The sequence below is a fragment of the Drosophila montana genome, unplaced genomic scaffold, assembly GCF_035044405.1.
Source record: "Drosophila montana isolate Dmon_TW-CO22-7 unplaced genomic scaffold, ASM3504440v1 contig_402_1, whole genome shotgun sequence".
Classification (NCBI taxonomy): domain Eukaryota; kingdom Metazoa; phylum Arthropoda; class Insecta; order Diptera; family Drosophilidae; genus Drosophila; species Drosophila montana.
Genome location: NW_026998739.1, coordinates 2,887,036 through 2,913,730, shown reverse-complemented (window position 1 = coordinate 2,913,730; position 26,695 = coordinate 2,887,036). Strand labels below are relative to the sequence as shown.

The following is a 26,695-nucleotide window of genomic DNA, read 5'->3' as shown; positions in this document are numbered from 1 at the left end:
CTCTCTTTACAACCTTCTCTCAGAGGCAACCCACACACGTGTGGAACACTAATATACAAATTGGTAGAAAGCCTTTAAAAGGGATTATAGAGTTGGATTTCACCATAGTTAATTGGCCATTGCTGCTGTATGTTGTTGCATGGAATCAAATAATGAATCACGTTGTAGACCTATCTACACTTGCTGTCAGAATGTGATATCCCAGAGTGATTGATGCCCTTAAACGTGGCGTAAAAATGTCGAAGAATGCAAGTTGTCCACGATACGTTGATCTTAAATGGCACGTGTACAATTTGTAGACTTCCAGTAACTCATTATTGCAGAGTCACTGTCAAATAATTTAAATAATGTGTGGAAAAACTCTTCGTTTTCAAGAAACTAACAAAAACGTTGTTAATTTGTAAGTTTTCAGAAAATTAACAACATTTTTGTCTTGAATTATTTAAAGCATTCGTTATATTGATAAGATTTTAAATGGACACTTATTAGTGCTTATCGAGTACGTTGTGTCTTAAAGCTATATAAGCCAACTCCGCAACCTTGTGTTATTAAGTCAACGACAATCATGTCGCTAAGCAATTCGCTTCTCTTCGCCCTATTGATATCTATGTGCATAATGGAGTGGATAAAGAATTTCCAAAGGATAAAGGATTTCCAACAGTCCATGGATGAAATTGAGGAAAAGGTAGCTGTCAAGGGTCGTGCCAGCGCTAATTACTATTGGGTGCAACTGGATGAACTGTATGATACATTGATACATTCTATTCTGGGCTTAAAAATGTCCTATGGTCCTAACAGCAATCAACAAGTGTTTAATGCATCTATTGCCGCAATTAGTCAGTGCCATAAAACAAAATATGTTGGTGGTAACATTTTTAAAGCTATCTACCCTACCACAAGTGCCAGCATTGATTGGGTCTATGGGATTCAGGATGTACGCATGGCCCTCATCTATGCCCCCTTAAGAGATCTTGCCCGTCAGCGAGGATCTCTTGGACTCCCTGATCGCCAGGGTAGAATAGGTCAAGAGGTTGGGTTACTTTGACAAAATAAAGGATTCCGTCTTTAGAACAAATCAAGGCTCCCCTAAGATCTAGCTCTAATAAATTAAGCGGATATTTCTTGTGAGCTAAATAATTTAGTTGAGGAAAGTGCTATCAAAATTATTTTACAGTAGTTTTCGCTAGATTTAATCTCGTTCTCTATTGATATAGTTGAACACCGGTCGAAAAGTGAGAAAGTACACAAATTCAAAGGCCGTGACAATGCTGAAGCCAAGTATAAGACCAAGCAGGCCGCCAAAAGATGCTGCAGATTGTAAAAGTAAAAGAAACGTTTTTAAATAAACAAAGGATCGATGAATTAATGTAAACTCACCCAAGGCCGATAGCCAGTTCTGAAAGATCTCCATACGATATCTGGTGGACATTAGGTCGCTATAGAAAACGTGCACCAATATGCTATCTGTTTGATTTGTACTAAAGATATGAGAAGCTTAATCAGATTATAGAGCTGTAAAGCATATTAGTGAACATCTTGCCTGCTGGTCATTTTGTTGCCGGAGTAGCTTATATCCAGCCTGCCCATGGTGCTCTCTGAAACATATAGATTCGACTCACAGTCGGGCAAACAGTTGCACGGAAAACTATTCGTTTGCCGGACTACGGAAAGCGGCGCGTCTAGATTGGCCAAGGCGCGAGAAAATAAACCTGAACGTGGAAAAATTAATAATAGAAAAATATTTCTATTATATGTGATAGGGCTTTCCAAGGAAAATCTTGATAGTTAATATCACAGCTCAACTTACAATATTCTCTGTCTTCTACTTACGTTTGCTCTCAATCATGCAGTTAAAGTCGAGCACTCCGCAGACCTTGATGGATGCATTGTGCGCCAGGTAGGCCGGCAGGCAACCACAACGTTGAAGGGTCATGCGCATTCTGCACTCGAACATGCAATTGATAAACGAGTAACGTGTCAGGCCATCGAGCTTCCGTTCGGTGCCAAAGAGGCAGTTCCTCCAGCGCAAGTCCATCTGGCGTATGTCCTTGGTGGCATAGGTTGATTCTGGATTAATGCGCACAAAGCTCTCGCGTGTGGATGTGACTACCTTGGTCTCAGAGTTCTCATCGGGAAAATTATATGCATCATGAATAAGCAGGCGAAAGCCAAAACCGCTAAAGAACGTGGCATAATAATCCTCGACCAAGGGATCGAGTAGAACGGATAGACCAGTGGGAAAGCCACAGCCAGTGACACGATACGGACGCTTGGGCACTTGGTACGCGATTTTGCTAGAACAGACATATTTTCAAGGATTAGTAAATGAGCCCTGTTCGAGATACTTGATACGGGATTGTAGACACAGCAAAGCATTACAAGTTTCAATAGCTTTCTCTTTGTATCTTATGTTAACCAGCTTCTTCTAGTCAGGAATACTTACATGGGAAAATTATTGGAAACGGCAGCAAAATAGTTGAAACTACAGCAAATACCCTGTAGAGTGGCAATGCGTTGAAAGAGGCTCTCACAACGCGTTTTGATACCCTTCCAAATGCAGCGTGAGATCATGTCCAGGCAGTCGGGTGACAGACGATTGTACATTTCAGTCAGGGTGATATTATTCAGATTCAATATCCTATCGTAGGTTTGCAATGAACTATTGCTTATAAGTCTGCCCGTGGGAATTAATGTTAAATTAAATAGTTGCTGCAGTTGCGTCTTGGTCACATTGGGTGGCAGTCGCCTGAAAAGGAGAAATACTTTGAGCTTGGGGCAACAGTTGCTCAGACACCTCTGATCCACACACTCACATGCGCTGCAGCATGTCCAGCGCTTTGGTTTTGGACACTCTGTTGAAATTGCAAATGGTTACCGCCGGGAAGGGTATATTCCAAGTGGGAAAGTGCGCGCTCTCGATGACAGTCACCGTGGGTGTTTCACGGTTCGAATACCACGAGACCAGTACCAGAGAAACGGAGGCTATAATAGCCGCTATGACCACGCCCAGCCAGAACCAACGCTCGTTCCGGCTAATATCCTGGCGTGTAATATAGCTGAATCCGTGCAGCGATGTTGTCTGGCAATAGTTCCGCAAACTCTCGACAAACCAAGTTCTCACCAGTCGCAGCTGATTTAATTTCCAGCGCCTGCGACTGGCCCCAGTTTTGGGTGTGTGCACGGTGTGGCTGCTGTTCCTGTGGCTTTCCGTGGTTTTGGTGAGCTGCTGCTCGGATTGCACTTGGCGCAGGTCAAAGATCCGTCGCTTCTTAAAGGCCATGTTGAACACTTGCAGGTACTTCGAGCAACTGGCCTAGCGTGGCCCTTGGTTGACCAGCTAATTAGCATGTCCTAATTACCATTTGCGGCTCGTTGATGTTGAAAAAGTCGACGTCGCTGTCGATAGCGTATTTGCTGTCTGGTCAACCAGTTACAAGTGGGTCGCACACACACAAAGAATATTAGCTCGAACACAGATACGAAACTGCAGCCCATAAATAGGCCGGTGATGCCGCCAAAGGTGCCTGTCACATTACAAATGACAAGTACTTCATTAAATATAGGTATAAACGCACATTAGATACAGGCGAACGTGACTATAATGAACGTATATACAATTCATTTTTCTAAAACGTATGCTCAAATGAGTGAGAGCATGTGTATTACGATCCCTCTTATAAAACTTCTTTGTTATTATGAAAATACAGTGGTTCACGCTTTTGAGCTTAAAGCTGTTTCAGAATTTATTTAAAACTCAAGGATCAAGGATGCTTGAAACTGATCCTTGAGTTTTCCTTGACTCCAAACTTTACCAGCAAACGGCTTTTTGAGTTTATTTGCGTATTTGTGTTGAGTTCTTTTTAGCCCTGTTCAACTGTACTTGCCTATAAAAGTCAGCCAATTCTCATAGACATCCAATCGCAGTCGCTCAGCGCTGAACGAGTCAAAATATATGCGTAGTAGCACCTCGTCCGAGCCATTAAAGTTCTTGCTGTAGTGAGGAAATTATAGTTATAAATATAAACTACCCCACTTAATAATAAAAAGCTTACAACAAGCCATCATTAGCTTGGTGCATAGGGTAGCTGGCGTCCAGGGTTGCCACATCGCTGTGCACTTCATAACGGTAAAATTGACAAGATGGCAAGCAATCGCATACGCTCTGCAAATGATCCCAGCTGTTAACTAGAGCAGATATTATAGAGTTATTTATTATATGGAGCAACTAGGGAGTATTACCCGGCATTGGCCGGCCAAATTATATGTAATTCAAAAAATGAGGACAAGGGGAAGAATTTTCCCGAGCTCGAGTAATTCGTCTTCAATGAATTTTTAAAAAAGATATTTGGGAATGATTTTTAAGCTGATCGATTGAAAATCAACAAAAGAGGAAGAAATGTATTAGAAAAACTGACTGCTGTAATAAATTGAGCTACGTGTTTCTGCAAGCGTTTTATAGATATGCTTTAATTGAAGCTTACCCTGTTCCTGAAGGCATGTGAACTGTTCCAATATGCATAGCGGCCACTGCCAACGCCTGGGCATATGTGGATGGACACAGCCGCAAATTTGCAGCATTCTCTCGCTATGACATTCCGCCAGGCAGTTATCCTGACTGTACACAGAATAATAGAACAGCGCCCGCTCATTGCTCAGATAACAACCGCGTTTGCTGGGCGCCAAGCCGCCTAAATAGGGCGTGGCATATGTACTGTACGGCTTCAGCATGAGTTGTGCCTCCGTACCTCTGGGCACCAGCAGGCGTTGTGTGGCTGCGTGGATTACTGTATGTGCCTCATGTATCAACAACTGAAAACCTGCCGCGGCATGAAGCGAACTGGCATAATCCTCCAGCTGGCTGGCTAGGCGCAGAGTCAAACCTTTGGCTGGATCTCCAGCTGTGCTGCCGGGCGCCTGCCTGAAGCTGCAACAGCGTCCCTCACTGTAGCTCCAGGTGGTGGTCAGCAGCTGTTGACAATTTTGGGCCAAGCCCTGCCACTGACAGCCCAAGAGCTGTGCCTCACAGATCCGTGGCGCCAGCTGTTCAAGCAGCTGGGACCAACTGACATTCGCGTAGCTCAAATCATTTAACCCAGTCTGATTAAACTGCTCCAAACTGCGTCTAGTTAACCAGGGCACTTGCAGCAGCGTTTGTGGCGCCACAGACCACTCTCTCGATTTAAGCAACAGCTGCCGCCTGGACACGCGATTTAGGCTGCATATGCTCACCGCCGGATAGGGCAAAGGCTGTACGGACATGGGCTGCAACATGCTCTCTATATACCGTATTGTTGGCGTTTCCGCCGACAGGCTATATGACATGGTCAGCACAAGGAGCGATAGTAAGAGCGCCGTGCAGATGAGCAGCCACCAGAGCACACGCTGCCATGTCTTGGCGGCCACGAATATATGAAATCCATGTATGCTCGACATTTCGCAATAGATCTCAAAGCCGGTCTTGGTTTTGCATAGACCATCATCGTGGCGGGCGCGCAGAAAGCTCAGAAAACTTGGCAGCGGCAGTTGATCAAGTCTTTTGGAGACTTGGGCACGCTGATTGCGCCACCATCTGAATAGCTTAAGTCTGCGGAGAGTTTTGTAGAGTTTATTACATCTAGATTTCGGTTTTTGCGGCCTATCGAAGCATTGTAGCGGCGTTATCTTGTGCGGCTGCCTGGGTCGCAGATAGCTCTCATAGTTGATTAGATAAATGGGCTGTGGAGGCGCCTCGCTTGGAGCACTTGCCATGTTTAATGTTATATTAGCTGTTGTATAATTATATTAACACTTAATTCTCTTCCTCAGTGAATTAACAGTTTCTTCTATATCAGTTGATTAGCTTTTCATATATTCAGTACCTATAGCATATGTCTGAAAGAGATTAAATTATAGTTTTGCAAATTCATGTGGAAGAAGAATGTACCTCTGTCCCTTTAAGGAATATTCTTATATATATGATTGATCGATAATCTTACCAGCTTAGTCAATCAAGCATATGTGTTCGTCTGTCTATCCAAACGGGATAAAGTAGGAAGATGTAATAAACCTCGGATAACCCAATTAAGATTATATATATATATACATACATATATACCAAGATTGTAAATTAGTTTTTAACAAAAGAACAGGCAATCCGAACTCTGAACCGATACATATTTTTTGAAAAAGATAGTTTGGCTCAAATTATATCTTTATTTGGAAAATCGAAAATATAATTGCAAAACACTTGAATCTAAAGTGAGTTTCATTTTTAGACTTTGAACGAAAAAGTAAGGATATCATCGGCACGCCGAAGATTTAATATGCTTGTAGTCATGCTCGTAAATGCTAAGTTTGATAACAAAAACATCTTGGAAAACAGAATAATTTGCCATTCAAAAACAACTTTCTCGACCCATTCTTCCTATAGCGCTATATAATATATTAGCTAGACGTTGATACGACCTAGCTCTTATATAAGCAGCATAGCTTAAGTAATAAACGCCGAGTTTGGTTAAGATATCTTGTTAAACAAGATGCCTTGACGCTATATGATATAGTGGCCCGATGTTGATAAGATTTTGCATAGTGAGCAGCAAAGTGAAACTAATAATTACAGAGTTTCCTTTGCCAGCTATATGGTATAGTGCCAGCTATATGATATAGTGCCAGCTATATGATCCGGCCATTTTCAATATTTGTATGTCTGCAACAAAAAGACGGATCTATGCAAAGTTTCAAGACGATAGTCTAAAAACTGAAATCACACATACGGACGGACGGACATGGCTATATCAACCTGTCTATTGATGCTGATCTAAATATCTATACTTTATGGGGATGGGGTTGTATCCTTCTCGCCGTTAAAAGTTTTTTGACAAGATTAAAATACTTATTTCTTATTTATAATAAATTTAATTGTGCTATTAAAAATTAAGTTTACGAACAGAAGGCGAGGCATTGCCTTCAACCGTGAATCACACCAAGCACATTCGTTGGACTTGATGATGTCTCCTTTAATGCCTATTTAGTAGATTCACTTTTCTTTTTATTAGGTCTGCCTTAGAATAAATCTCGCTTACACTCTGTTTTACTTTCTTTAACTATCTATTTCCAATTTTCCCAATTCATTTGCTTTATATATGTTTTTCCCAGTGCCTCAATTCGAAATCGTTAGCGTTACGCCCATCTCATTAAATGTGCTCTGTTACGCCCTTCAGCTGTTTTACATTTCGCTATCAATCGTTGCTCTTGGTCGAGCTGGAGGCTGATTACCTATATCAGCCATATATAATCAGTACGATTGTTACCTTCACACCTGTAGAAAATAAACAAAGCAAAAAAAAGGGGAAAGAAAAAAGAAAACAATTAAGCATTTGTTTATATGTGGGTAGCTACCGAGAGCTACCCCAGCGATAAGCATAACAAATAAATAATAATAGGAAATTGTTTACAACAAAATATTGTTTCCTATTCCTATAGAACAGTTGGACACAGAAGCAATTGTTGTTGTTGTTGTTGTTGTTGTTGTTATAATGCATTGTTTAACTAATGAGTTTATTGTTGTTCTTGTTGTTATTTGAACTGTGCACACACCCACCCAACTACCCCTCCCACACAATGCACCATTATCTCTTTGAAAGCCGAAAGGCATTGATAATGCTCACATATTATATATTCAGCTCGTGTCGCCTAACTGTAGCCCCTCGAAACCCCACTACCTTGACAGACATACGTAGTGCCCAAAAATGATACATCAAAGTCACGCGCAAATTGGGCGTTAGAATTGGATATGGTTTGGTCAATGGCTGTGGCAAAAGGCGACTCATTAACGGCCTTGTCATCCGATATCTATGTACAAAGTTCAGCACATATATATATTACTAACACACAGTAACAGTTATATAGTGAGCGTAATTATGTGATAAAAGATGCGACACTTGCTTGTATCCAACTCGTGTATATGGACTTTATGTGTGTATAGTACATCTGGTAGTAAAATATTTAATATGCTATATGGCTAATGAAAAAAGCCGTATGCCCTAATAAAGTCTGGGTAACCAGTATTAGCGTACCTAGAAGGTTTTATACCTTGTAATACTCTTGATCATGATGATCTGTGTGTCTCCCTCTCTCCAAGCAAACTATTCTCTGAGCTTTTAAGTTATCTTGAAATTTGGCATATATTCATCTCGCGAGGATCAGACCACTATACCAAATAGCTATACCAAATAGGAAAGATTCGACGAATATTGAGTTTTCCATTAAAAAGTGTTTTGTTATTTTTAATTTTATTATAGCTATATGATATATATCATATGTATATTATAATAATTATTCTAGGACTTAGTATGGTAGTTAAAATACTAAGTCTATGCCTAAAATTTAAACCGGAATCTTCGTTTTTCAGTAAAAAAAATTGTATATATATTCAAACTTAAGCTGATAATATGTCAACTATGTGTCTTCCCATCTGCTTCCACAAAAAACTTTCAAAATTCAACTTAAAAAGTTCTTTAATAAATCTTTTTTATTTTATGTCAACTCTGTATCTTCCCTTCTGCTTCCAAAAGAATCCTTAAAAATGTTACTTAGAAAGTTCTTCAATAAATATTATTTACTTAATTTTAAGATGATTCCAAAATAAAAAAACCAGTGAATACTTTTAAGCGTTGCACAAAATCAAATTCTTAAGTGGCCTGCAAATATTTGAGTTCACAATATTTGTATACGAAAAAAGTTTGCTTTCCGACCGGGACAAATATTTGGGATTCTATCAAAAATTGAAAGCCATAAATTTTCGCCGAATCGACGTTCGCATGGCTTTAATTAATTGTATTTTATTATAAATAACTTTGTTTTTTTTTTTTGATTTATTTTCGTGGTTGCCTTAGGTACTGGCCAAATATGTACACGAGGTAGCCTCTAATGATATTATAATATTCCACGAACATTTCGATTCATTCATTTGGCAGCCACGTGCCCCAACAGCGCATGTCTGCTGGCGTCTGGCTGATATATAGCTATATACATACATAGATGGGTATATTCATATATAGTCGTTTATTACAGAATAATGTGCCCGATGTGCTGAAGCGATAAGAAATTCGAGACAGCTGATCTCAGCGTGTTCGAGGTGGGAAAACTGCGAGTGCGTTCGCACTTGAATTGTTCGAAATTCCTAAAATAACAAAAAACCGATCAAGTTATAAAATTAAGTCAGACTTAACGGTAAACTGATCGGTATATTGCGTCATGGCAACGGTAAAAACCGGGCATCTCATCATAACTGACCGACTGACGTCTCAAGCCAGGTGCTATTTTTGGAAGTGCGCCTTGTAAATTTAACTTTATTTTTTGCCCGAAGATGATAAGCCCTGTACCAGCCCCGTCACTGTCCAGTTTATATGTGCTTTGTTTTTTTTAGCTGCCCCCCAGCGACGTATTCTGTTTGTATTATCTGGCGCTGTTTTATATAGACGTAGCGCCTCATTATGCGAATCTAGGGCGAGGCTAATCTTTTGGTGTAATTGACGCAAATTGCAAATGATTCGATTTCAGAGTTTTGTTTTTTCCTTTTATACGGCCAATGGCTTTTGAACTCGCACTGAGTCAGCGTTTACCCAGGTCGGGCGAGTGTTGCGCCTCGTGGAACGTGTCGTCTCTTTTATATAGTACACGAAGGTTCTACATGTAACAGCCGCAGCGTGTGTCATTGTTTCAATGCTGAAGGTCGAAGGTTGAGAACGCAGAGTCTCGTATCTCTTTGTGATTCTCAATGGGCTGATGAGTCCTGAATGTGCTAGCTAAACAGTTTTGCTTCGAAAAACATGTGTCAAGCAGAACATATGATGATCATACTAAAGATTATATTTGATTTAAGTGCGATTTTACTACAATTTTTCGATCTTTACCGATTGTTATAATATTTCTTAAATATACATTTATAACTTTTTCAAAATAATGCAATACTGAGAAATAATAAGATATTTTTACTCAAATGAAGTCAGACAACTTCGAACTATCCTAACCTGGAAAAGAGTTTTTTTTTTGTTTTAAGAAAAACACTTTTAAACAAAACTCAACATCAATATTTTTTGTAATCAACTTTACTTTTAGCATTGCTAGTGTTTATATTATATATTCTCTTTACTTAATGCCAAAACCTAGAAATATTTAATCCCATAAAAATGTGATATATAATTCGCCAGCTAACCAAGGTTTCTCTCTTCCGATCTTCAGCCTTCGGTTCTACGTTTTTCTTTGATTTTTGTTTTGCTCGCACAATAAAAATAAAATGCTTAATTCAAGTAGCTGCACTAGGTAAATATTGTTATGTTCTTACTCTTTGAGTCCTTACCTTAAATTAATAAAATAAATAACAAGATATAACAACTAAACGATTTCCATGAGATAAACAAATAAAATTGAAATTCCATTTTATTCTCGATATAAACAATCGACATGTATGGAGAACCGACCAAATGAAGCTTAAGAAAATATTTGTTGTCGAGAGCAATTCAATTTTGTTAAAAATCGTTCTGAATACAAAGGTGGGCTATATGGATTTATTTACGAATTGTGAGTTACGATCGATGTGTTAGAACGCGAGCCAAATGTTGCTTTAATTTTCAAAGCGCCCATTCGATTTAGATCCATCAAAATGTTTACACGCACATCAATAATATCGTTTTGTTTTTCTAAGTTGTTCGTTTTTGCGCTTTTTTGATTTATTTTATTTTACGAGTATTTTTGCACATTTGGCTCGCGTGATTTTTTTCACTTTTTGTGCTGCTGCTTTTAGCTCTGGCATTAAATTTTGAGCATTTCATTTGGGCGTGACCCTAGATTAGCACAATTTGTATATGTATATATATATATATATATAGGTATATATATATGTCTATAGGGTATCATTTTTTGGGGCTTATCAATATGGCTCGCGCCATTCATATGTTACTACGCTATTTTTAATGCTAAACAGTCATATAAATATACGAATATCATTCATCTTGACTGACGGAATGTGCTATACGAAACAGGTATTTGACGGATAGATATCCTGTAAATGCTGCTGTCAAACTCTGCTCTTTGGTAATAAGAAAACTTAAACTTAATTCAAAGAAGAACCCACAAAAACTTACCACGTAGAGAAAAGAGAGTTGCGTATTTTTTTGCTTTTGCATCCATTACTATACCCAGTTACCTGTGATTCTGATTACAGGGTATATTTAGTAGGTTGATAGCCTCAGATCATGAAAATACAAATTTATATTTGATAAGCAATAATTGTTACCAGGGGCAAGACGTGCAGCTACTGTATTGAAATGGTTCAAATTAGTTGTTGATCTTGTAAATTAAAAAAGACGGAAAAATTCCTAATTATATGAATATTAACATTTATTTATTTGTATATGCACACAAGAACTTTCATTCAATTATTTGTGTGTTCTATCTCAGTTCCATCTCTCTTTTACGATCGTCTATTGACTGACGCAATAGGTCTGGCCTGTTTCAATTGGAAGTTTCAGCAGAAATATGTATTTCTTTTCTGTTCTAACTAATGACGTTGTGGATCAGTCCACATTTTTTAAAAAAAAATTCCTTTGAAATTTGTCAACAATCTTTTAACAAAATCATTAAAATTCTGCTCACATTTTGGTATACTTTTCCTGAACGCCAATTGATGACGCAGCACACTCCGATCCTCAATCGGCGCGTCAAAGATTCCAGTGGAACTCAGAAGCTGCCTGAGATTTACGTATTTTGCGGTTGAAAATGCGTATGTTACAGCCAATCCCGTTTTGCGTACATGTGACACAAATTCGAATCGAACGCAGTTTATGGCAAAACCCGAGATGCCATTTATAGACAATTGATTAGTGAGCGCAGCTTTGATGTTTTATTTGACTTGGGGTAAATGTATTAAAATTTATTGCAACGCTTGGTTTGAGATAAAGTCAAACTAGAAATCATTTGGCTGAAAGCTGGTAATTAAGAAAGTTTACCGTGGAAGAAGAAACTAGGTTCTTGCTGGCTTAAATAAATCAAATGAGAGTCTAAAAAGCATAGTTAATTAATTGCCCAGATATAAAGTTGGATAAAAAACCTTTTAAAAATGCGGACTAATAATTGAGCTAATTAAAGTAAATTAATATACGATTGCAAAATATAAGAAATATATTGTGTAAATAAAATGAATGTAAATAAATAATATTAACAAAACAATCTTATTTTTTTTCAGCCTCGCCTTAACAAGTAAGTCATGCTGAAACTGCGAAATTGCATCGCCTTACTTCAAGGAATACCACTAATATGGTCTAATAGGGTGTATAAATACCTTTTATATAATTAAATGCGTCAGACAAGGGCATTGCAATTCGTATTAACTTAAAAAGTTAAGAAATAACAGTTAATTTCAGAAATATAATTAGCACAAAAATTGCTTTGACTAAAACTAGAAAACAAATTCGTAGATTTAAACATGATTAAAGATTTAGGATAAAATAATCCTAGGTACCTTCAGCCTTTAATTGGTGTGGGAAATTGTTTCTAGATATTAAAATAATATCGAGTCAGATATACAGTTGGTATATATTCGGTTTTCTATTAAAATGCAAGCATCCCACAGATTATCTATTCAGAATTTGTACATATTTGTTGTTGCTATTGAATTGGTGTTGCCCCTAGACCAATCTAATTGTTTGTGGCGCCAGTGCTCCACACACAAACACACACACACACACCTTTATAAACTTTGTGTGTGTTTTTCTCTAGGTAAAGATCAGTTATATCCACACACACACACCCCCACACACACACACACACACTGCTCAGCATGACGCTCGCACAACAAAGCAAACATGTTAATGAGGCAATATTTTTATTGTTGTTGCTTAACGCAAAGCCTAATACTATGACGTCAGTAAAGTCATTGAATTATAAATTAATAACGAGCGCCATGTCAAAATTATAGCAAACATTTTGTTAAGCTCTGCGTATTTCCAGCAACAACAACAACAACAACAATAGCTGAAATAGTTTTAAAGCCAACTAAAAAATATCGTTAAGACCCGGCGCGGAAGAGCCAGCGAAGCGGCGCTACCTGAGCAAACTATTAAGTTACATTTCAGCAACAAGTCAGTATGAATCGGAATCAGAGTCGGAGTCGGAGTCCGATTGCGATTGCGATTGTCGGTCCGTGAGCTACGATAAAGTCGCGAGATTAAAAAAGTCAAGTGACACGCAAATGCGTCAATCGAAAGCGCAAATTTATAAAAAATTTAAAAAAATATAATTTAAGACAAGCAAGAACTTTTAGTAAGCTTGTCGAAGCTTGAATACACTTATCGATTATAATCGGAAAATAATCGGATCGGAATTGCAGTAATTTTCATAGCTGTGTTACATTTTCGACTGATTGGACCCATGTTATCTTTAGGATATAATAAAGAAGTAGATAGAGATATAAAGAGCTTGTTAATAGAGACAGGTCATACTCAAGGTCCTGTATGTAATATTAGCTGGCTTTTCGCAATACATTTTCAAAGAGATCTTTAAAAATAAGTTTTATCGGATTATAAACAAAAATCGGTTTTCTACTAATTTTAACAATTTCGGGAGGAATTTCCTTAAATAGGATTAGGTAACTTCTGTGTCAGGCCAAAAATGGGATACAATTTTTGCTCTTTACAATAGTTTACATGTTTTGTAAACAAATTACAATACCCGCCGCAAGGGTAGCGGCAAACGAACGTCACTCGTCACAGCTTGAGGGTACAGCAAAAGTGGGAGCTGTAGCCGAAGCTTGGAGCTTGAGCTGGGAGCTCTCCACGTCTGCGTCTGGTGGCGTTTCTTTGTCTTTGCCTTTGTCTTTGTCTGCTGATGGCCAGTGATGCGCACAGAAATCCACTTGAGCTGTGACAGCTCTACCCTCGGGTGCTCCTGCTGCTCCCGCAGATCCCGCTGCTGCTGCTGTTGTTGATGATGATCATGACAAAGAAATGTCAGTAATCATCGCCACAATCCCCCGAACCAGGCCCGCCCATCGCATTCAAGCCAAGCAAAATTTACGTTTGACGTCAGCAAACTTGAAGCTTGGGCATTTCTCGTGGACTTCCACAAAAGCGCGCGCGATGATTATTTGAGAGCGCCGTTTGGAAACGACATTCAATCAAGCGATCAAGCGAGAGATTGATAGAGCTGCAATAAATTGAAATGCAGCCCCAGCAATGCACTTATATTGCAGTTACCGTTAGGTAGGCCCAAGGGATCCGGGAGGCCTCGGAGCGTAGATACTCATGAGTGTTTTGAATGAAATTGTTGCGCTTTTCATGACGAATATCCCAACAAATTGCCATTTAGAATACTCATACAACTAATTGCTTATTCGTTGACTCAAAGTCAAGCGGGTATTTTAGTGTCGTTTGTGAAGTACGTTTAGAGGCATCTGTTGTTTCATGAGGGGTTTATATAATTTAAGTTGAAGTCTTTAAAAATTTATAGCTATATCATTAACTATGGCTATAAAGTGTGGTTATAAAGAGAAACCATCTAAGTTCCTGTTTAATGACCCAAGGAAATTGATGAAAATTTAAGACTATCTATGTCAGAGAAAATAAAATATATTCCTTCTGCTATATCTTTAAAAACTAGTTTGGCAAAAGAGGTTAAAGCCTTATGAGATTTCCTTTATACTTTAACTGCTTGCATCCGTAAAACTAAAACCATCCGATATATATATTTTAGTTTTTATTTTCTTAATTTAACTGGGAGCAATACATTTGAATAGCTAACGCGCTTCATTAATTCTGTTTGTGCTGCTTCGATTTTTAATTATTCGAGTTTTAACTATTCCATTCAATAGTATTTGGTTACGGTCACGTGCAGTTGCTGGATTTGTTCTGATTGCATTACTCATACGCCACGTTGCAGTGCATTCGGAAAGTTCAATGCATTCGTGGAGGGTCTTGAGTCTGGGCCTACGTTGAAAATTAGCATTGCCATTGGCTACGCATAACAATTGGGGCCTCCGGTCGTCGTCTGACGTATGTGGCTGCCATGTGGAGCATGCAACTGCAGACGGCCGATGTCGAAACTCAACTTGGGGGTTTGTATGTCACTCAACATGGGTCTGACGTAGGTTACGGTCCCCGTGCTCCACGTCTGTGCCCATAAATATGCGCATTTTGCACTCTCCCTTGCGTTGGCCATGAACCGACGTGGCCTGCAGCGAAAAGAGCTCAAGAAACTGGCGCAGATCTTGGATTGCGTTGTTTGCATAATCTCCCGTATAGCCTCTAAAGGTGTTCCAAGAAGAAGATCTGCGCATTTAGCGTATGTCCATTTGCAATGCAGATGCCGTAGCATCAGATGTGTACCAAGTACTCCCGAGAGCAGTTCAACATTTTGGATAAACAACTTCCAGACAGTTCAATGCCTGAGTCTGACCTTAGATGGCGCCATATGCGGGACGGTATTATAAGCTTTGTCTTCGATATCATCTTATCTAACTGCGACGTATCGCAACTACGCATCGGAGATAGTAAATAAGTAAACTTCATTATGCAACTCCTCAAACTAAACGTTATATGATCGTTATATGACCACAGACACACCTTTACTTTGAATGAATTCGAGATCAAGTGAATTTATAGAATAGCTCTACAGATTGAATCTATTATTTATATGTGGAATGATATGTATCTATATATTGAGCGGCATCCAAAATTTTTTTCCAGTTTTTAGTCCCGTTGAGGAAGATATTCGTTCTAAGTTTTAGAAATCCAATTTGTTTATTATTAAAAATGTTGTCTGATCCAAGAAGAGTTTTTCTTCAGAAAAAAAAAGGATCCTAGTTCCGATCAAAAGGGTCTCCGCCCACCAAAGAATATTTTGTTCGAAAAGGACAAAGAATAGAACATAAATCGGACCTGGCAGTTGTTCTATAGTAAAGCTTACACTATATATATATATTGGATTGTTATTATTTCATTTAGCTTTGATTGGATGTATCCATCTTTATATATAATGCCTATGATTATCCCTCTATCTATCTCAATAGGTGACATATTAAATAAATGCAGCTTCTTTTAACTTCAGAACAGAATCGATTGACTCACAAACTATATACATACAAATATTCCTACCTGTACAACATACATATATTTAAATATGTATATTTCTACACATTGTTCATCAATATTTTTATGGAGTAATATATCTGGTTTATTTCTGTCTTAACGCGCCCCACCTTTTCGCATAGTATAAACATGTTGGGAGAGGCGCGCCATAATCCTCATATTGGAATCAAAACAAACTGAGTGCAATGCTCACGCCCTTGCTTATAATAATACTCCCCCACACACTCCGCTGCGCCCGCATTCTGACTCTCCGCCAAAAACTATCCTCGCTATGCCCACTCTTCACTGGGTATGTTTCTCAGCTAGTGCTCGCTGCTAGTGCTCTCTACGCCCACTGTACACTCTGCCCCACTGTTCGCGTTCCTCACTAGTGCTCACCCTGCTGCGCCCGCTCTGCTGCTATCATCTGCTCTCATGCTCCACTTCGCTGCGCTCTGAGCGACGATCGGCTCGTTGCGTCGAGCGCTGCGCTGCCGCTGTCGCGACCGATGAGTGAGTGCTTGGCTTTAGTACAAAACTGGCCGTCGTACGGCGAAACCAGTTAGTCGCCCCACAGAGTAGCACGCGTGAACAGCTGAATGTCGTTTCGTGTGCGTTGAATATCAATTAAAAATCAAACATTTTTGTTTCGTGAAGACTTCGCGACGGGCCAACGCAAAAAATAAAACTGAAGCCGAGGCAGCAACCAAAGTGTAGATGTAAACAGTGCAGTGTGAAATCAAGAAAGAAGAGAAGATAAAACGCAAATGCAATGTGCTAATCAAAAAAGAGACAAGGAAATATATGCAAGAAAATAGTTAAATAAAATATGCAAATCTGTTGAGCATAAATCGAAAAATTAATTATCGAGAGACAGCTTAACTTTAACACCCGCCCCTGTGCACCGGAAAACTAGAAACAAAACCAAATGACTATGACTTCAACCGTGCTGCAGCGTCCAACAGCAACAACAAAAACAGTTGAAAAACAAGCTACTAAAACGACGGCAAGGAGAAGTCGTTCCACCATGGCCTGGTCCCACGAGAAATTGCGTTTCTCATGCATCGACAACATTGGCCTGAAGCAGCTATGGAAATTGATTGCATTGGATACGGCAACGCCGCCATCATCGCCACCCAGCAGCAACAACAAGTCTGGCAATGTAGAGCAGCAGCCGAAATCCAGCAGCAGCAACAACAACAACAACAACAACGACAACAACAGTAATACTGAGGTAAGTAACCGAAAAGAAAGCTAACAAGGGAGCAAAACAAAAACAAAAACAACAAAATATTAAGAGAGGTTATGACGTCAATTGGGCGACAATAAACATCCGCGTAGAAAGCAACGTAAGCAGAGAAAGTGACCCAAAGACTCAGCAGCTACCCCTCCACCTATCCCAATCTATCTGTGGGCACATGACTAAACCTTTTAATTCCAAACAATGTCTGGCATTATCTTAAGCAGTTGTTGAAACAACTGTTCGGATTTCCTCGAGCTATGCGGCATGTAAACAAGCACTGGAATTCCAGTAACCCACGTAACGTCAATTTGCATATGGCAATAAAAAAACGCAAAAAAAGGCGCTAATTAAGACCGCTCTTAGGCATGGTACAGTGAACTCTCGGAAATTAGAACGGAAATTTAAATGCATGCCTTGAGTCTAAAAATCATATTTTCGTAAACATTTTGAAATCCACAAGATGAGCGACTTTTTTAAAACTATCTTCCAGTCAACTCTAAAACCGATGCGTTCCAATATGCGAGCGACCACTGTACAGTGGCTACCACTCTAGACTCCACCATTTAGTCACATGCCTTGCGCGACAACAAATCAATTCATTTTATTGAAAACAATTGAAAGGCTTTTATTTAGCGCTTCTCTTCGTTTTTCTTATTCTCTCTTTATATTAACCACATATCAATTTGTCACTTTTGTTTTGTTATTTCATTTTTATAGACATCCTTTCATAACAATTATGACAGCTGTCAGTTTATTAACACTTGCCCTTGCTGCACTCAAAGTATATATGCTTAAGATATCATGGCATTTAAAAAAAAATAATAAAAACTCAACAAGTTTTTGAGAATTTCGTGCAGTGTACATTGCGCACTCGAATAATTTGTATAGAAAATATAACTGTCAAGTGCAGCGGCCCACGCTGTCAGCAGCTGCTAAATTATTATCAGCTCCAGACCATTTATTTTATACAAATTTTATTATTATAATATGATTTTAAACAATTTTTCGGCTTGGATCAAGGCTTCTGATAAGTGGTGCTTGTTTTCTTGATTAATTGTGATTTTGTCTTCTGCGAAGGCTGTCTGTCAGCCAAAATGTAGAGTAAAGTTCAGGGCAAATCTGTGTATACTCTATTCTGTTGACATAGCATAGGAAATACCCTTTCTTCTTACGATGCTTACTTAGTCACAGCTCAGCTCAGCTTATTGTTTTTTCGTTTTTTGAAATTTCACTCTGACTCATCACAAGTGTTCAAAAGCATATTGTTTTTAATTAAAAGGAAAGAGATTAATCATAGGATTACCAAAATTTGAAGATTACTAATGGGATTTACCAAAGTTTTCTTTATTTCTAGAGGCATTTGGCAGATTTATAGTTTTAGCGAGGCGTGTCTAAATTTACATGATTACCTCTTTTTTATGGCTTTTAGCTGGCTTTATAGCAGTTGGGCTGAGTTTATTCAGTCTAACTGTTAAATTTAAACATTTGTCAGCCCGTTGACAGCTGCTTTATGATATATTAGGTTTAATATACCTGTTTAAGTCGCAGTCGCTGGCCCTGCGATCATCTTCTTTCGCCTCGTTTCGTATAACGTAACTACAATGCGTTATGCTTTATAAACCATAACTGGTTTTATTTTTTAACCCTAACTCTCCCCTTACATCCCCCCTGGGGGGGCCACAATGCATTGACGTCAATGCAAATCAAGCGACTTGTGAATTTTGCCCGCCTGTCACCCAGCAGCCCCCCAGCTGCTCCCAGAGCGAGCTCTCTATGCAGACACAGCGTCTTCGAGGGCTCCCGGTTTATTGAATGTCAGGGTTGTGTTCTAGAAAAAAAGGAGGCTGTAACTGAGTCACCTACTCCTACAGGCCCAAAGCCGGACTAGCAGAAACTAAAACTAGTTTCGCCAGGGACCTGCCGCTGCCGGTTGCCACAAAAGTCAAGTGCGTGTCGCCTCGCCGCAGGCTTATATTGAAACTGAATACAATAGCAAAATGAATAAGAGTCCTCCAGTGGACCAGTGATCGACTGCGGTATACCCTGTGCACAGCTGGATTTACTTCTTCTTTCATTCCTAAATAAATTTAGGTTTATAGTATAGGGCTATATCTTTTTAACTTTTACCTGTGGTCTGAGGTGTCCATTTTTTACACATTCTTAATTGGTACAGGGTATATATAAAAAAGAAAAAGTTAAGCTTAAAGTTTCAATTTGACAAATTCGGCGAGTTGAATTTGTTTAATTAACAGCTCAACGCTTTGACGTCACTCGCATAAATTTGCCAACAGAAATGTTTTGTTTTATTTATTTTACCTTTTTTTTTTTTCATTCTTCTGAGTATATTTTGTTGGTTTAAAATTGTTCATTCGGTTTTTTGAGTTAACACGCTCGTTCGGGGGCAATACAAAATCTTAAGTAGTCATAAATAAACACTACTAAACTGTAGCTTAGTTAAACACTGGCTAAAAATAAAAACGGACGCGTTTATAAACGTGCGACAAAAACGCACTCAAGCCGCGTGTGAACAGCGGCGCGCTGTAGCGCAACGAAAAGCTAGAGTAAATAAACACAAAAACAAAATAATAAAAAAATGGGTTTACAATTTTTTATTATTATTGTAATATTTTGCATTTGTGTGCAAATGTCATAACTAATTATCGTTGCGGTCGTCTGTTATTTTCATTTCATACAAATTTAAATTCTCAACGGTTGCCAAGTTTTTCGTTGAGGTTTTTCCAGCCACAAAACAAAAAACAATAAATTAAGTAACATACATATATAAAAATTAAATAATATGTGAGCCTGCCTTATCAGAAGTCTGAACTTTTGTTTAGCACTTGGCTTTAAAACCGTGTGCTAATTGTTGTACTCTTAAATAAACTAGACCTCAATAATCGTTAAACGTGTACGTGCAAAAATGCACAAGCCTCAACGTATACCCCGACCAAATATCATTAAAATTGTATTTTGCATAAACTATAGTAGCTAGTCGTTCCAGTTGTCAATGAAAAACATAAAAGCAACTGTGTGACGCCTGTGGCCACGATTCTATAATTAAATGTTGTCAACTTCTGTAATCTCTCGCTCTAAGTGCCTACCGCTAACTGTTGTTGTTGCATGTACTTTTATTTTTATTTTTTGCAAAGTTCAGAGATTCAACTCTGTGCTAAAAATACAATATTTCGCATACGACTTTTGCCTATAATATTGGCTAATAGCTTTCGATCTGCATTTGATTGACAATGGCCACACATCGCGCATAGATTGATTAGCGTTTAATTACTTCACTTTATAATATTATATTGAGCTGCATATATTTTATGTCTTAAAAACTGGTTTAGTCAGTAAAATTTAGTTCGTTTCTTAATTATGCGAGATATCTCTTGATGCAGCATAAATTTGATTTCCATTTTGCATAGTGAGTGGCTGGTATGAAGTCAGTTTCATTATGTTGCGGCCAACTTAACAAGCCAATTCATGAGTTGCGACCAACTTAACTAGCTGGACTTAACAGTCGCAGCCAACTTAATTGGCCGTTTGCTTGGGTGCATTATTCGTTGCTGCTAGGCAACAATTAAAGCTATTTAAATTGAAAATCAACTAGAAAATACAATTAAAAAAATTTCCATACAATATTGTTTATTCAAAATACAAATCTCTATTAAATGCTTAGCATATTTACAAAGCCCTTATCAATATTATTAAACCACTGTTGCACATGGCAACCTTGGCCGCATGCCGCTATCTAAAGCCAGACCACAGACATTATCTTTATACCAATAGCTGGGTTATGGCCCCCTCCATATATTCATACTCATATCTAGATGCCAGTTAATGCCTTTTGCATTTAGTGCTAAAACAATTGTAAATGACAGCTGGCACACTGTGCCTACCGTGGGCAAGCGTGACAAATTTCTGCCACTCATGCAAATTTTTCAAACTTACGTAAAAAATATACAATAACAACGAAAAACAAATCGAGCAAAACAACAAAATTTAGCTTAGCTCGTGCCATGCTATTGCCCCAAAGTTGACGCTTGACTTGTGATGGAAAAAGACGCAGTGCTATCGCAACTGATAAGCTGATAAGAATTAAATGATAACAGATAAGATTTGGCTTCGGTTTAGTTCGCTTAAAGCCCAGCAGCAGTTGTGGGCGGCCTATATAAAGATGCTGTGGATAAACAATTGTCCTCACAGTTAGTTAAATTAATTAAAAGATTTCGAGTACGGGTTCGTTATTTGTTATAGCCATGGCACTTCCCAAACATCTTATAAGCATATAACTCAATTTATGGATACGCAGCAGCAACAACAACAGGTTGATAAATACATTCAACTTTGCATACTAAGTGGCTCATTAGGGGGCACGTTGAAGAGCCACACACATCGATCAACTGGAATGAGAATTGAAATGGGCCCGAGCCCGAGCAGAGACCCATAAAACAACGAGCCGTTTTATAAGCCATATACGATCCGAAGGCAGCGTAAACAAAATAGAATTTTTTGCACTTTGCTGCTGCATTCTGATTGTATAATTAATCAGGTTGGTTTTTTATGTTGCTAATTTTTTTATATTTTGCGACTGAGTCACAGGTTTTTGCTTTACAATACCCCCCAAACCCCAAAAGTTTAAAGGGTATCGCAAAGTCAAGTCGAGCCAAGGCAATATCTAAAAAAATCGCATTAAAAATTGGAAGTTACTTGAAAAACGCAATATAATGCTGTGTACAGGGTAGCTCTAAGTCTGGCAGGCAAGGAATGAAGACTATGTGTTTATATACATATATGTACTAGATGGGATAACAAACATAGAACAAGAAGAAGAAACCAATATTTTCTGCAGTGCAGGGTATCTCTCGGTCGAGCAGTCTCCATTTGAAATGTATTTTGTTTTGCTATCGTTTGTTTTTATTGCTCGCCTCGTTTTGGGTTCACGCAGTGCACTGACGTCAATATATTTATTTATGTATCTGATCTATTCCACAGCACCTCACCACCATACCCTACGAGAACTGCGACAACTTGGCCGACTATTTGAGCCTGCAAAGAGCCGCCCAGGCGCGCATCCTGGAGTCGTCGCTGCCCACGACACAACAGCACATGTCGCTGCTCAAGTTCTTGGCCATTGTAAGTACCGGCTCGTTGGGTTCTGGTGGGTTGAGGTGTGGGCTCGTAAGGGGTTTTGATATTATGATGATCTTTTATGATGATCGAATCAATATCGATTCGATATTAACTGGCCGGCCATAAGGCAAAACAAACGCTAAAACGCTTCCTGCTTGCAGCCTCAGACAATAAGCGAACAATTGGCGTGCTGCCTGCATTAATTTCACATTACAATCATATAAACGAACGGCAGGGAGGAGGAGGAGGACGTTGCATATAATAAAAACAAATTTTTTTTTTTTGTTTTGTTTGTTTGATTATTTATAATCTTGAGCAGACGGCAAGCACTTCAATCTGCCCCCGATCACACACACAGCACATGCTATAGAAAATATGAAATGTTTAATTTCTGTTTTCATGAAACCAGTTCTCAAACAGATGCAACAATTTCATTAGACCTGTCCCTGTCGCTAGGTGCCCGATATCGCAGCGAGTGTGAAATATTATTGTCTCTTTATCAGTAGGTTTTTTGCACCCTTCTGATAAACACAATGGGCCATGGAACCCTCCATAAAATTCGTTTCAATACATTTTCGGATTTATTGCAGCATGTGATCGGAATAATGATTAGCCATGAATATTTAGCGTAAAATAGTCGTAGCTAGTTTAAATATTAATTAAAATCTTGACACTGGTTCTTTTAAATCATAAGTTATCAAGGTTCATCTCACTTTGTTATATCTGCAAGTTAAAGACTTAGTCCATTTTCTCCAGACACACTCGATATTAAAGGCCAATGGGGTTGATTTACGGAAAACAATAAAAATAATGATAATAATGTTTTCGAATTTCTATTTCACTTACAGAACGCTTTGGAACTGAGCGCACCTGCCACACCCTTGCTGCTGCAACAGCAACAACAACAGACACAAACCAAGCCACACGGCTGGATGCAGCTCTCCGGGCATCCCGAAAGGTAAGCAGTTCAAAAAGAACCTCCAAAAGAATTATAGTCTAATCAATCTCTTTTGCCTTCTCTTTCCGCTTTAGCATTGTGCCCACCACAACGGGCATTGTGCGCAAACGCATCGTTGGCATCGATGACAGCGAGGTGCTTGCCTATCAGATGATCTCGCAGGAGCCCAAAACCTCACAGATTGTGCCCGGCTACTTTGGACTGCGCGAGCTGCACTCACAGCACTATATCGAGCTGCAGGATCTGCTGGCGGGTTTCAAAGATCCGTGTGTGATGGACATTAAGCTGGGCACTCGCACATTTCTCGAGTCGGAGGTTAGCAACAAAACGCTGCGTCCGGATTTGTATCAGAAAATGATTGCCGTGGATGCCAGTGCACCGACGCCCGCCGAGCACGAGGCACAGGCGATCACCAAGCTGCGCTACATGCTCTTCCGCGAATCGTTATCCTCGTCACATAGCAAGGGCTTCCGTATTGAGGCGTTGCGTCTGCGCGGACGTTCACCGCTCAAGGATCTCAAGACTTGTCGCAGCAGCGAGCAAATCTCACAGACCATCGAACAGTTCCTGGCCGCACGCAGGTCCGTGCAAAAGGAGCTCCTGAAGCGGCTCAAGCACATGCGCCTCGTCATCGAGCAGTCGGCGTTCTTCAGTCGCCACGAGATCATCGGCTCCAGTTTATTTATTGTCTACGATGATCAGCGCGTCGGCGCCTGGCTGATAGACTTTGCCAAATCGCGACAGCTGCCGCCACAGCTGAGCGTCAATCATCGCAGTGCCTGGCAACCTGGCAATCGCGAGGAGGGCCTGCTCCGTGGCATGGATGAGCTGATACATGCCTTCGAGGAGGTCTATGCGCGCAGCGGCAATCATCGCAGCTGTCTAAAGATCTAAATTCCATACAAAGATGGATCCACAATTGCCCACAGCCACGCCCACCTACAGGCACATAAGACTGATTTGCACCACGTCCCATTTATAATTTGTACAGTGAGCAGAAATAGAAAATCATTGCATCAAATCCTGCATCATGCGACGCTTTTGAATATTTTCCACATTGGAAGCAAACACTAAGCGCCAGACCAGGACTTGTAGAGAATATATATGTGTATATATATATATACATATATACACTTATACTATATGTATAAAAACAAACGATTAGTATTGAGCACCAAGCAGCATTTGTTTGATTGAAAACAGGTTTAACTTGATTAAGTATTAACTTTAAGAAAGCGTAAAACAAAATGTACCCACTGTCAATTTGTACGCAAGTAATAAAAATCTCAAGAGAAAATAAGATGAAAATTTGAACTTGTTGTTTTTCTAAATACTATACATCAATATCCACGATATAGTATTAGTTTATGTTTTTTTTCTTAAGATGGTTTTCATCGATTGAATAATTTTTCCGTTCGGCGCAGAAGCAAACCTTAAGTTTTCCAGTTTTAATCCGTATTTCCACGTAGCTTTACAAAATTCCACGAAGTCGGGTGGGAAATTGGTGAAAAACAGTTATTTAACCCTTTTTTTAACCGATTCACCTTTGAACTGATTTCCAAAGACCTTTCTGCTTCAGGCATTTCGAAAGATCCATGAACTTGGATGGAAACTGCCGTGTCTCAGGGTATTTTTATCCAATAAGCCTTAAGTATTCTATGCTAGTAACACTTGCTTATATAGAATCGATTTAAGCTGAAGCCCGAGCACGTTGCGGAACCAAATTTGAGTTCCGCAAATATCAAACGATTTCGGAATTAGAAACAGGTCTGCTAACCCAACATTTGCCTACGTGTTTCTATTTATAAAATAGCTGAAAAGGTGCAACGACTTAGTCGAATCGCGTATTTAAAGTTTGAATATAAATGCTCCCAAATCAAAAATCGAATGGAATCGAAAGTAGTTTACAAAATGAAACAATTAGGTATATAACTTCTTCAAGGTACTTAATTATTATATATATAGAGTAAATCGTAGCATAGCATTAAATAAATAACTACATGGTGCATATAAAGTGATCTGCATCGATGCTGGAATAAATGTGGCCCTCAGAGATCATAAAGTCCAGAATGTTGCTGTGGGTTGAAATTAAGTAAACCATAAGTAAAGAATTTAATGCATAGGTAAACACAACTCACTTCATTTCGGATTGGCTTATATGAGAGAACTTGGCATTCAGTTCGCGTCGATGGATGCCCTCCTCGGAGCAGTTGCTCTTAATGGCCTGGAAGACGGCCAGCTGCTTGCTGTCCAGGCCAGCAACAATGGCATTGCTTTGGGTGGCAGTTACATTGGTCATTAGCGTGTTGCTGGCGCTTGCTGTATCGCCCTTGGCATGGTACTCCTCAGCCTTGTAACGCGAATGCAGCGCCTCCAGAATGTGGGTGCAAACCTCATTGGGATCTAGCACATTTATCAGCTTGAAGACCATCAGAACTTTTTGGCCCGCCTGCGAGCGCACTGAACCATATATTTTCACATAGTTATTAATCATCACATCGGGCGACTTGATAGCATCGCCCTCCTCCAGCCAGTAGTGTGCATCAATGCGTCCACTGTGATCCTCCAAGGAGTATGTGATCTTCGTTGAGGATGTCTCAATGTTGCGCACAATTCCCACGGCGCATACCAAAGCGTAGGTAACATCGAACATCTTGAAATTGCCCTCGGGTGAATCAAGAATCTGCTTGACCAGCAATGAAATAATACCCTGAACAATATAAATATTAATTAGGGCTTGAGAAGAGTTAGTTGCGAACATTAAATTTACCTCGCCGGAGGCTTCCTTTGTTGCGCCGGCTGTGGCCGTTTGTGTGGCATTGAAATCTCCAACTAAGGGAATACAATGTTAAACTACAAGTCGTCAATATGGTAAGCAACAACTTACAGGAATCGTTCATTTTGTTTAAGTATGATTTATAATGTATTAATTCAACAAATTTCACAAGCTGTGTAAGCAACAAAACGCGCCAAAACACTAATGCGGGCCCACACACGTCACAAACAACCCGGACGTGCAAACGATAGTATCGAATCAAATAAAAAATGCCAAATTGCAGTTTTCTTAGCGTTTAAGAAGTCGTAACACTAGTTTATTGGCTAGTGGCTTAATATGGTTGTCATATACCATTTTTATTCAATATGTCTTCTTCAATATGTCACTGCATTTGTTGCTGTCATCAAGTATGTCCTTAAGATTTCATCGGCTGTATCGTGTACGTGTGCTGCCACTTAGCCTACAGAGCTGCCAGCTGGTGTTAAAAA

The 26,695-nt window shown here is 39.3% G+C and overlaps 4 protein-coding genes across 7 annotated transcripts; 1 reads left to right on the top strand and 3 right to left on the bottom strand.

The window, feature by feature from the left end:
* Positions 1–771: 771 nt before the first annotated feature.
* LOC135439428 (pickpocket protein 11) lies at positions 772–3,383 on the bottom strand. The gene is made up of 6 exons (XM_064698152.1): positions 2,814–3,383; positions 2,444–2,746; positions 1,831–2,294; positions 1,541–1,709; positions 1,378–1,478; positions 772–1,308 (listed from the first exon to the last, which is right to left on the bottom strand). The coding sequence occupies exons 1-6, from the start codon at positions 3,278–3,280 to the stop codon at positions 1,190–1,192; spliced, it is 1,623 nt and encodes a 540-aa protein (XP_064554222.1). The 5' UTR covers positions 3,281–3,383; the 3' UTR covers positions 772–1,189.
* ppk11 (pickpocket 11) lies at positions 3,352–5,863 on the bottom strand. The gene is made up of 4 exons (XM_064698150.1): positions 4,482–5,863; positions 4,053–4,185; positions 3,885–3,991; positions 3,352–3,524 (listed from the first exon to the last, which is right to left on the bottom strand). Exons 1-4 carry the CDS (start codon positions 5,746–5,748, stop codon positions 3,352–3,354), a joined length of 1,680 nt encoding a protein of 559 aa, XP_064554220.1. The 5' UTR covers positions 5,749–5,863.
* Positions 5,864–16,649: 10,786 nt separating this feature from the next.
* IP3K1 (inositol-trisphosphate 3-kinase-like protein) lies at positions 16,650–24,745 on the top strand. 4 transcript variants are annotated; one of them, XM_064697683.1, is made up of 4 exons: positions 16,650–17,334; positions 22,336–22,476; positions 23,322–23,431; positions 23,506–24,745. In XM_064697683.1, the coding sequence occupies exons 1-4, from the start codon at positions 17,029–17,031 to the stop codon at positions 24,323–24,325; spliced, it is 1,377 nt and encodes a 458-aa protein (XP_064553753.1). In that variant the 5' UTR covers positions 16,650–17,028; the 3' UTR covers positions 24,326–24,745. The 4 variants fall into 4 exon arrangements, with proteins under 4 accessions (XP_064553753.1, XP_064553754.1, XP_064553755.1 ...); XM_064697685.1 differs by lacking the exon at positions 16,650–17,334 and adding an exon at positions 21,562–21,667; XM_064697684.1 differs by lacking the exon at positions 22,336–22,476.
* Positions 24,746–25,420: 675 nt separating this feature from the next.
* On the bottom strand, positions 25,421–26,457 carry RPA2 (Replication protein A2). The gene is made up of 4 exons (XM_064698015.1): positions 26,319–26,457; positions 26,202–26,263; positions 25,570–26,141; positions 25,421–25,506 (listed from the first exon to the last, which is right to left on the bottom strand). Exons 1-4 carry the CDS (start codon positions 26,329–26,331, stop codon positions 25,428–25,430), a joined length of 726 nt encoding a protein of 241 aa, XP_064554085.1. The 5' UTR covers positions 26,332–26,457; the 3' UTR covers positions 25,421–25,427.
* Positions 26,458–26,695: the final 238 nt, after the last annotated feature.

Bases quoted from the DNA above. Each gene is read 5' to 3' on its own strand.
- LOC135439428 (XM_064698152.1), bottom strand. From the start codon at position 3,280: ATGGCCTTTAAGAAGCGACGGATCTTTGACCTGCGCCAAGTGCAATCC. The intron at 2,747-2,813 runs GTGAGTGTGTGG...TCTCCTTTTCAG, and splicing joins CTGGACATGCTGCAGCGCAT to GCGACTGCCACCCAATGTGA. The intron at 1,309-1,377 runs GTGAGTTTACAT...TACAATCTGCAG, and splicing joins GAACTGGCTATCGGCCTTGG to CATCTTTTGGCGGCCTGCTT.
- ppk11 (XM_064698150.1), bottom strand. From the start codon at position 5,748: ATGGCAAGTGCTCCAAGCGAGGCGCCTCCACAGCCCATTTATCTAATC. The intron at 4,186-4,481 runs GTAAGCTTCAAT...TATCTGCTCTAG, and splicing joins CACATGCCTTCAGGAACAGG to TTAACAGCTGGGATCATTTG. The intron at 3,525-3,884 runs GCAAGTACAGTT...GTAATGTGACAG, and splicing joins GAATTGGCTGACTTTTATAG to GCACCTTTGGCGGCATCACC.
- IP3K1 (XM_064697683.1), top strand. From the start codon at position 17,029: ATGACTATGACTTCAACCGTGCTGCAGCGTCCAACAGCAACAACAAAA. The intron at 17,335-22,335 runs GTAAGTAACCGA...TCTATTCCACAG, and splicing joins ACAACAACAGTAATACTGAG to CACCTCACCACCATACCCTA. The intron at 22,477-23,321 runs GTAAGTACCGGC...TTTCACTTACAG, and splicing joins TGCTCAAGTTCTTGGCCATT to AACGCTTTGGAACTGAGCGC.
- RPA2 (XM_064698015.1), bottom strand. The intron at 26,142-26,201 runs GTAAATTTAATG...TATATTGTTCAG, and splicing joins CAAAGGAAGCCTCCGGCGAG to GGTATTATTTCATTGCTGGT. The intron at 25,507-25,569 runs GTGAGTTGTGTT...TTCAACCCACAG, and splicing joins ATAAGCCAATCCGAAATGAA to CAACATTCTGGACTTTATGA.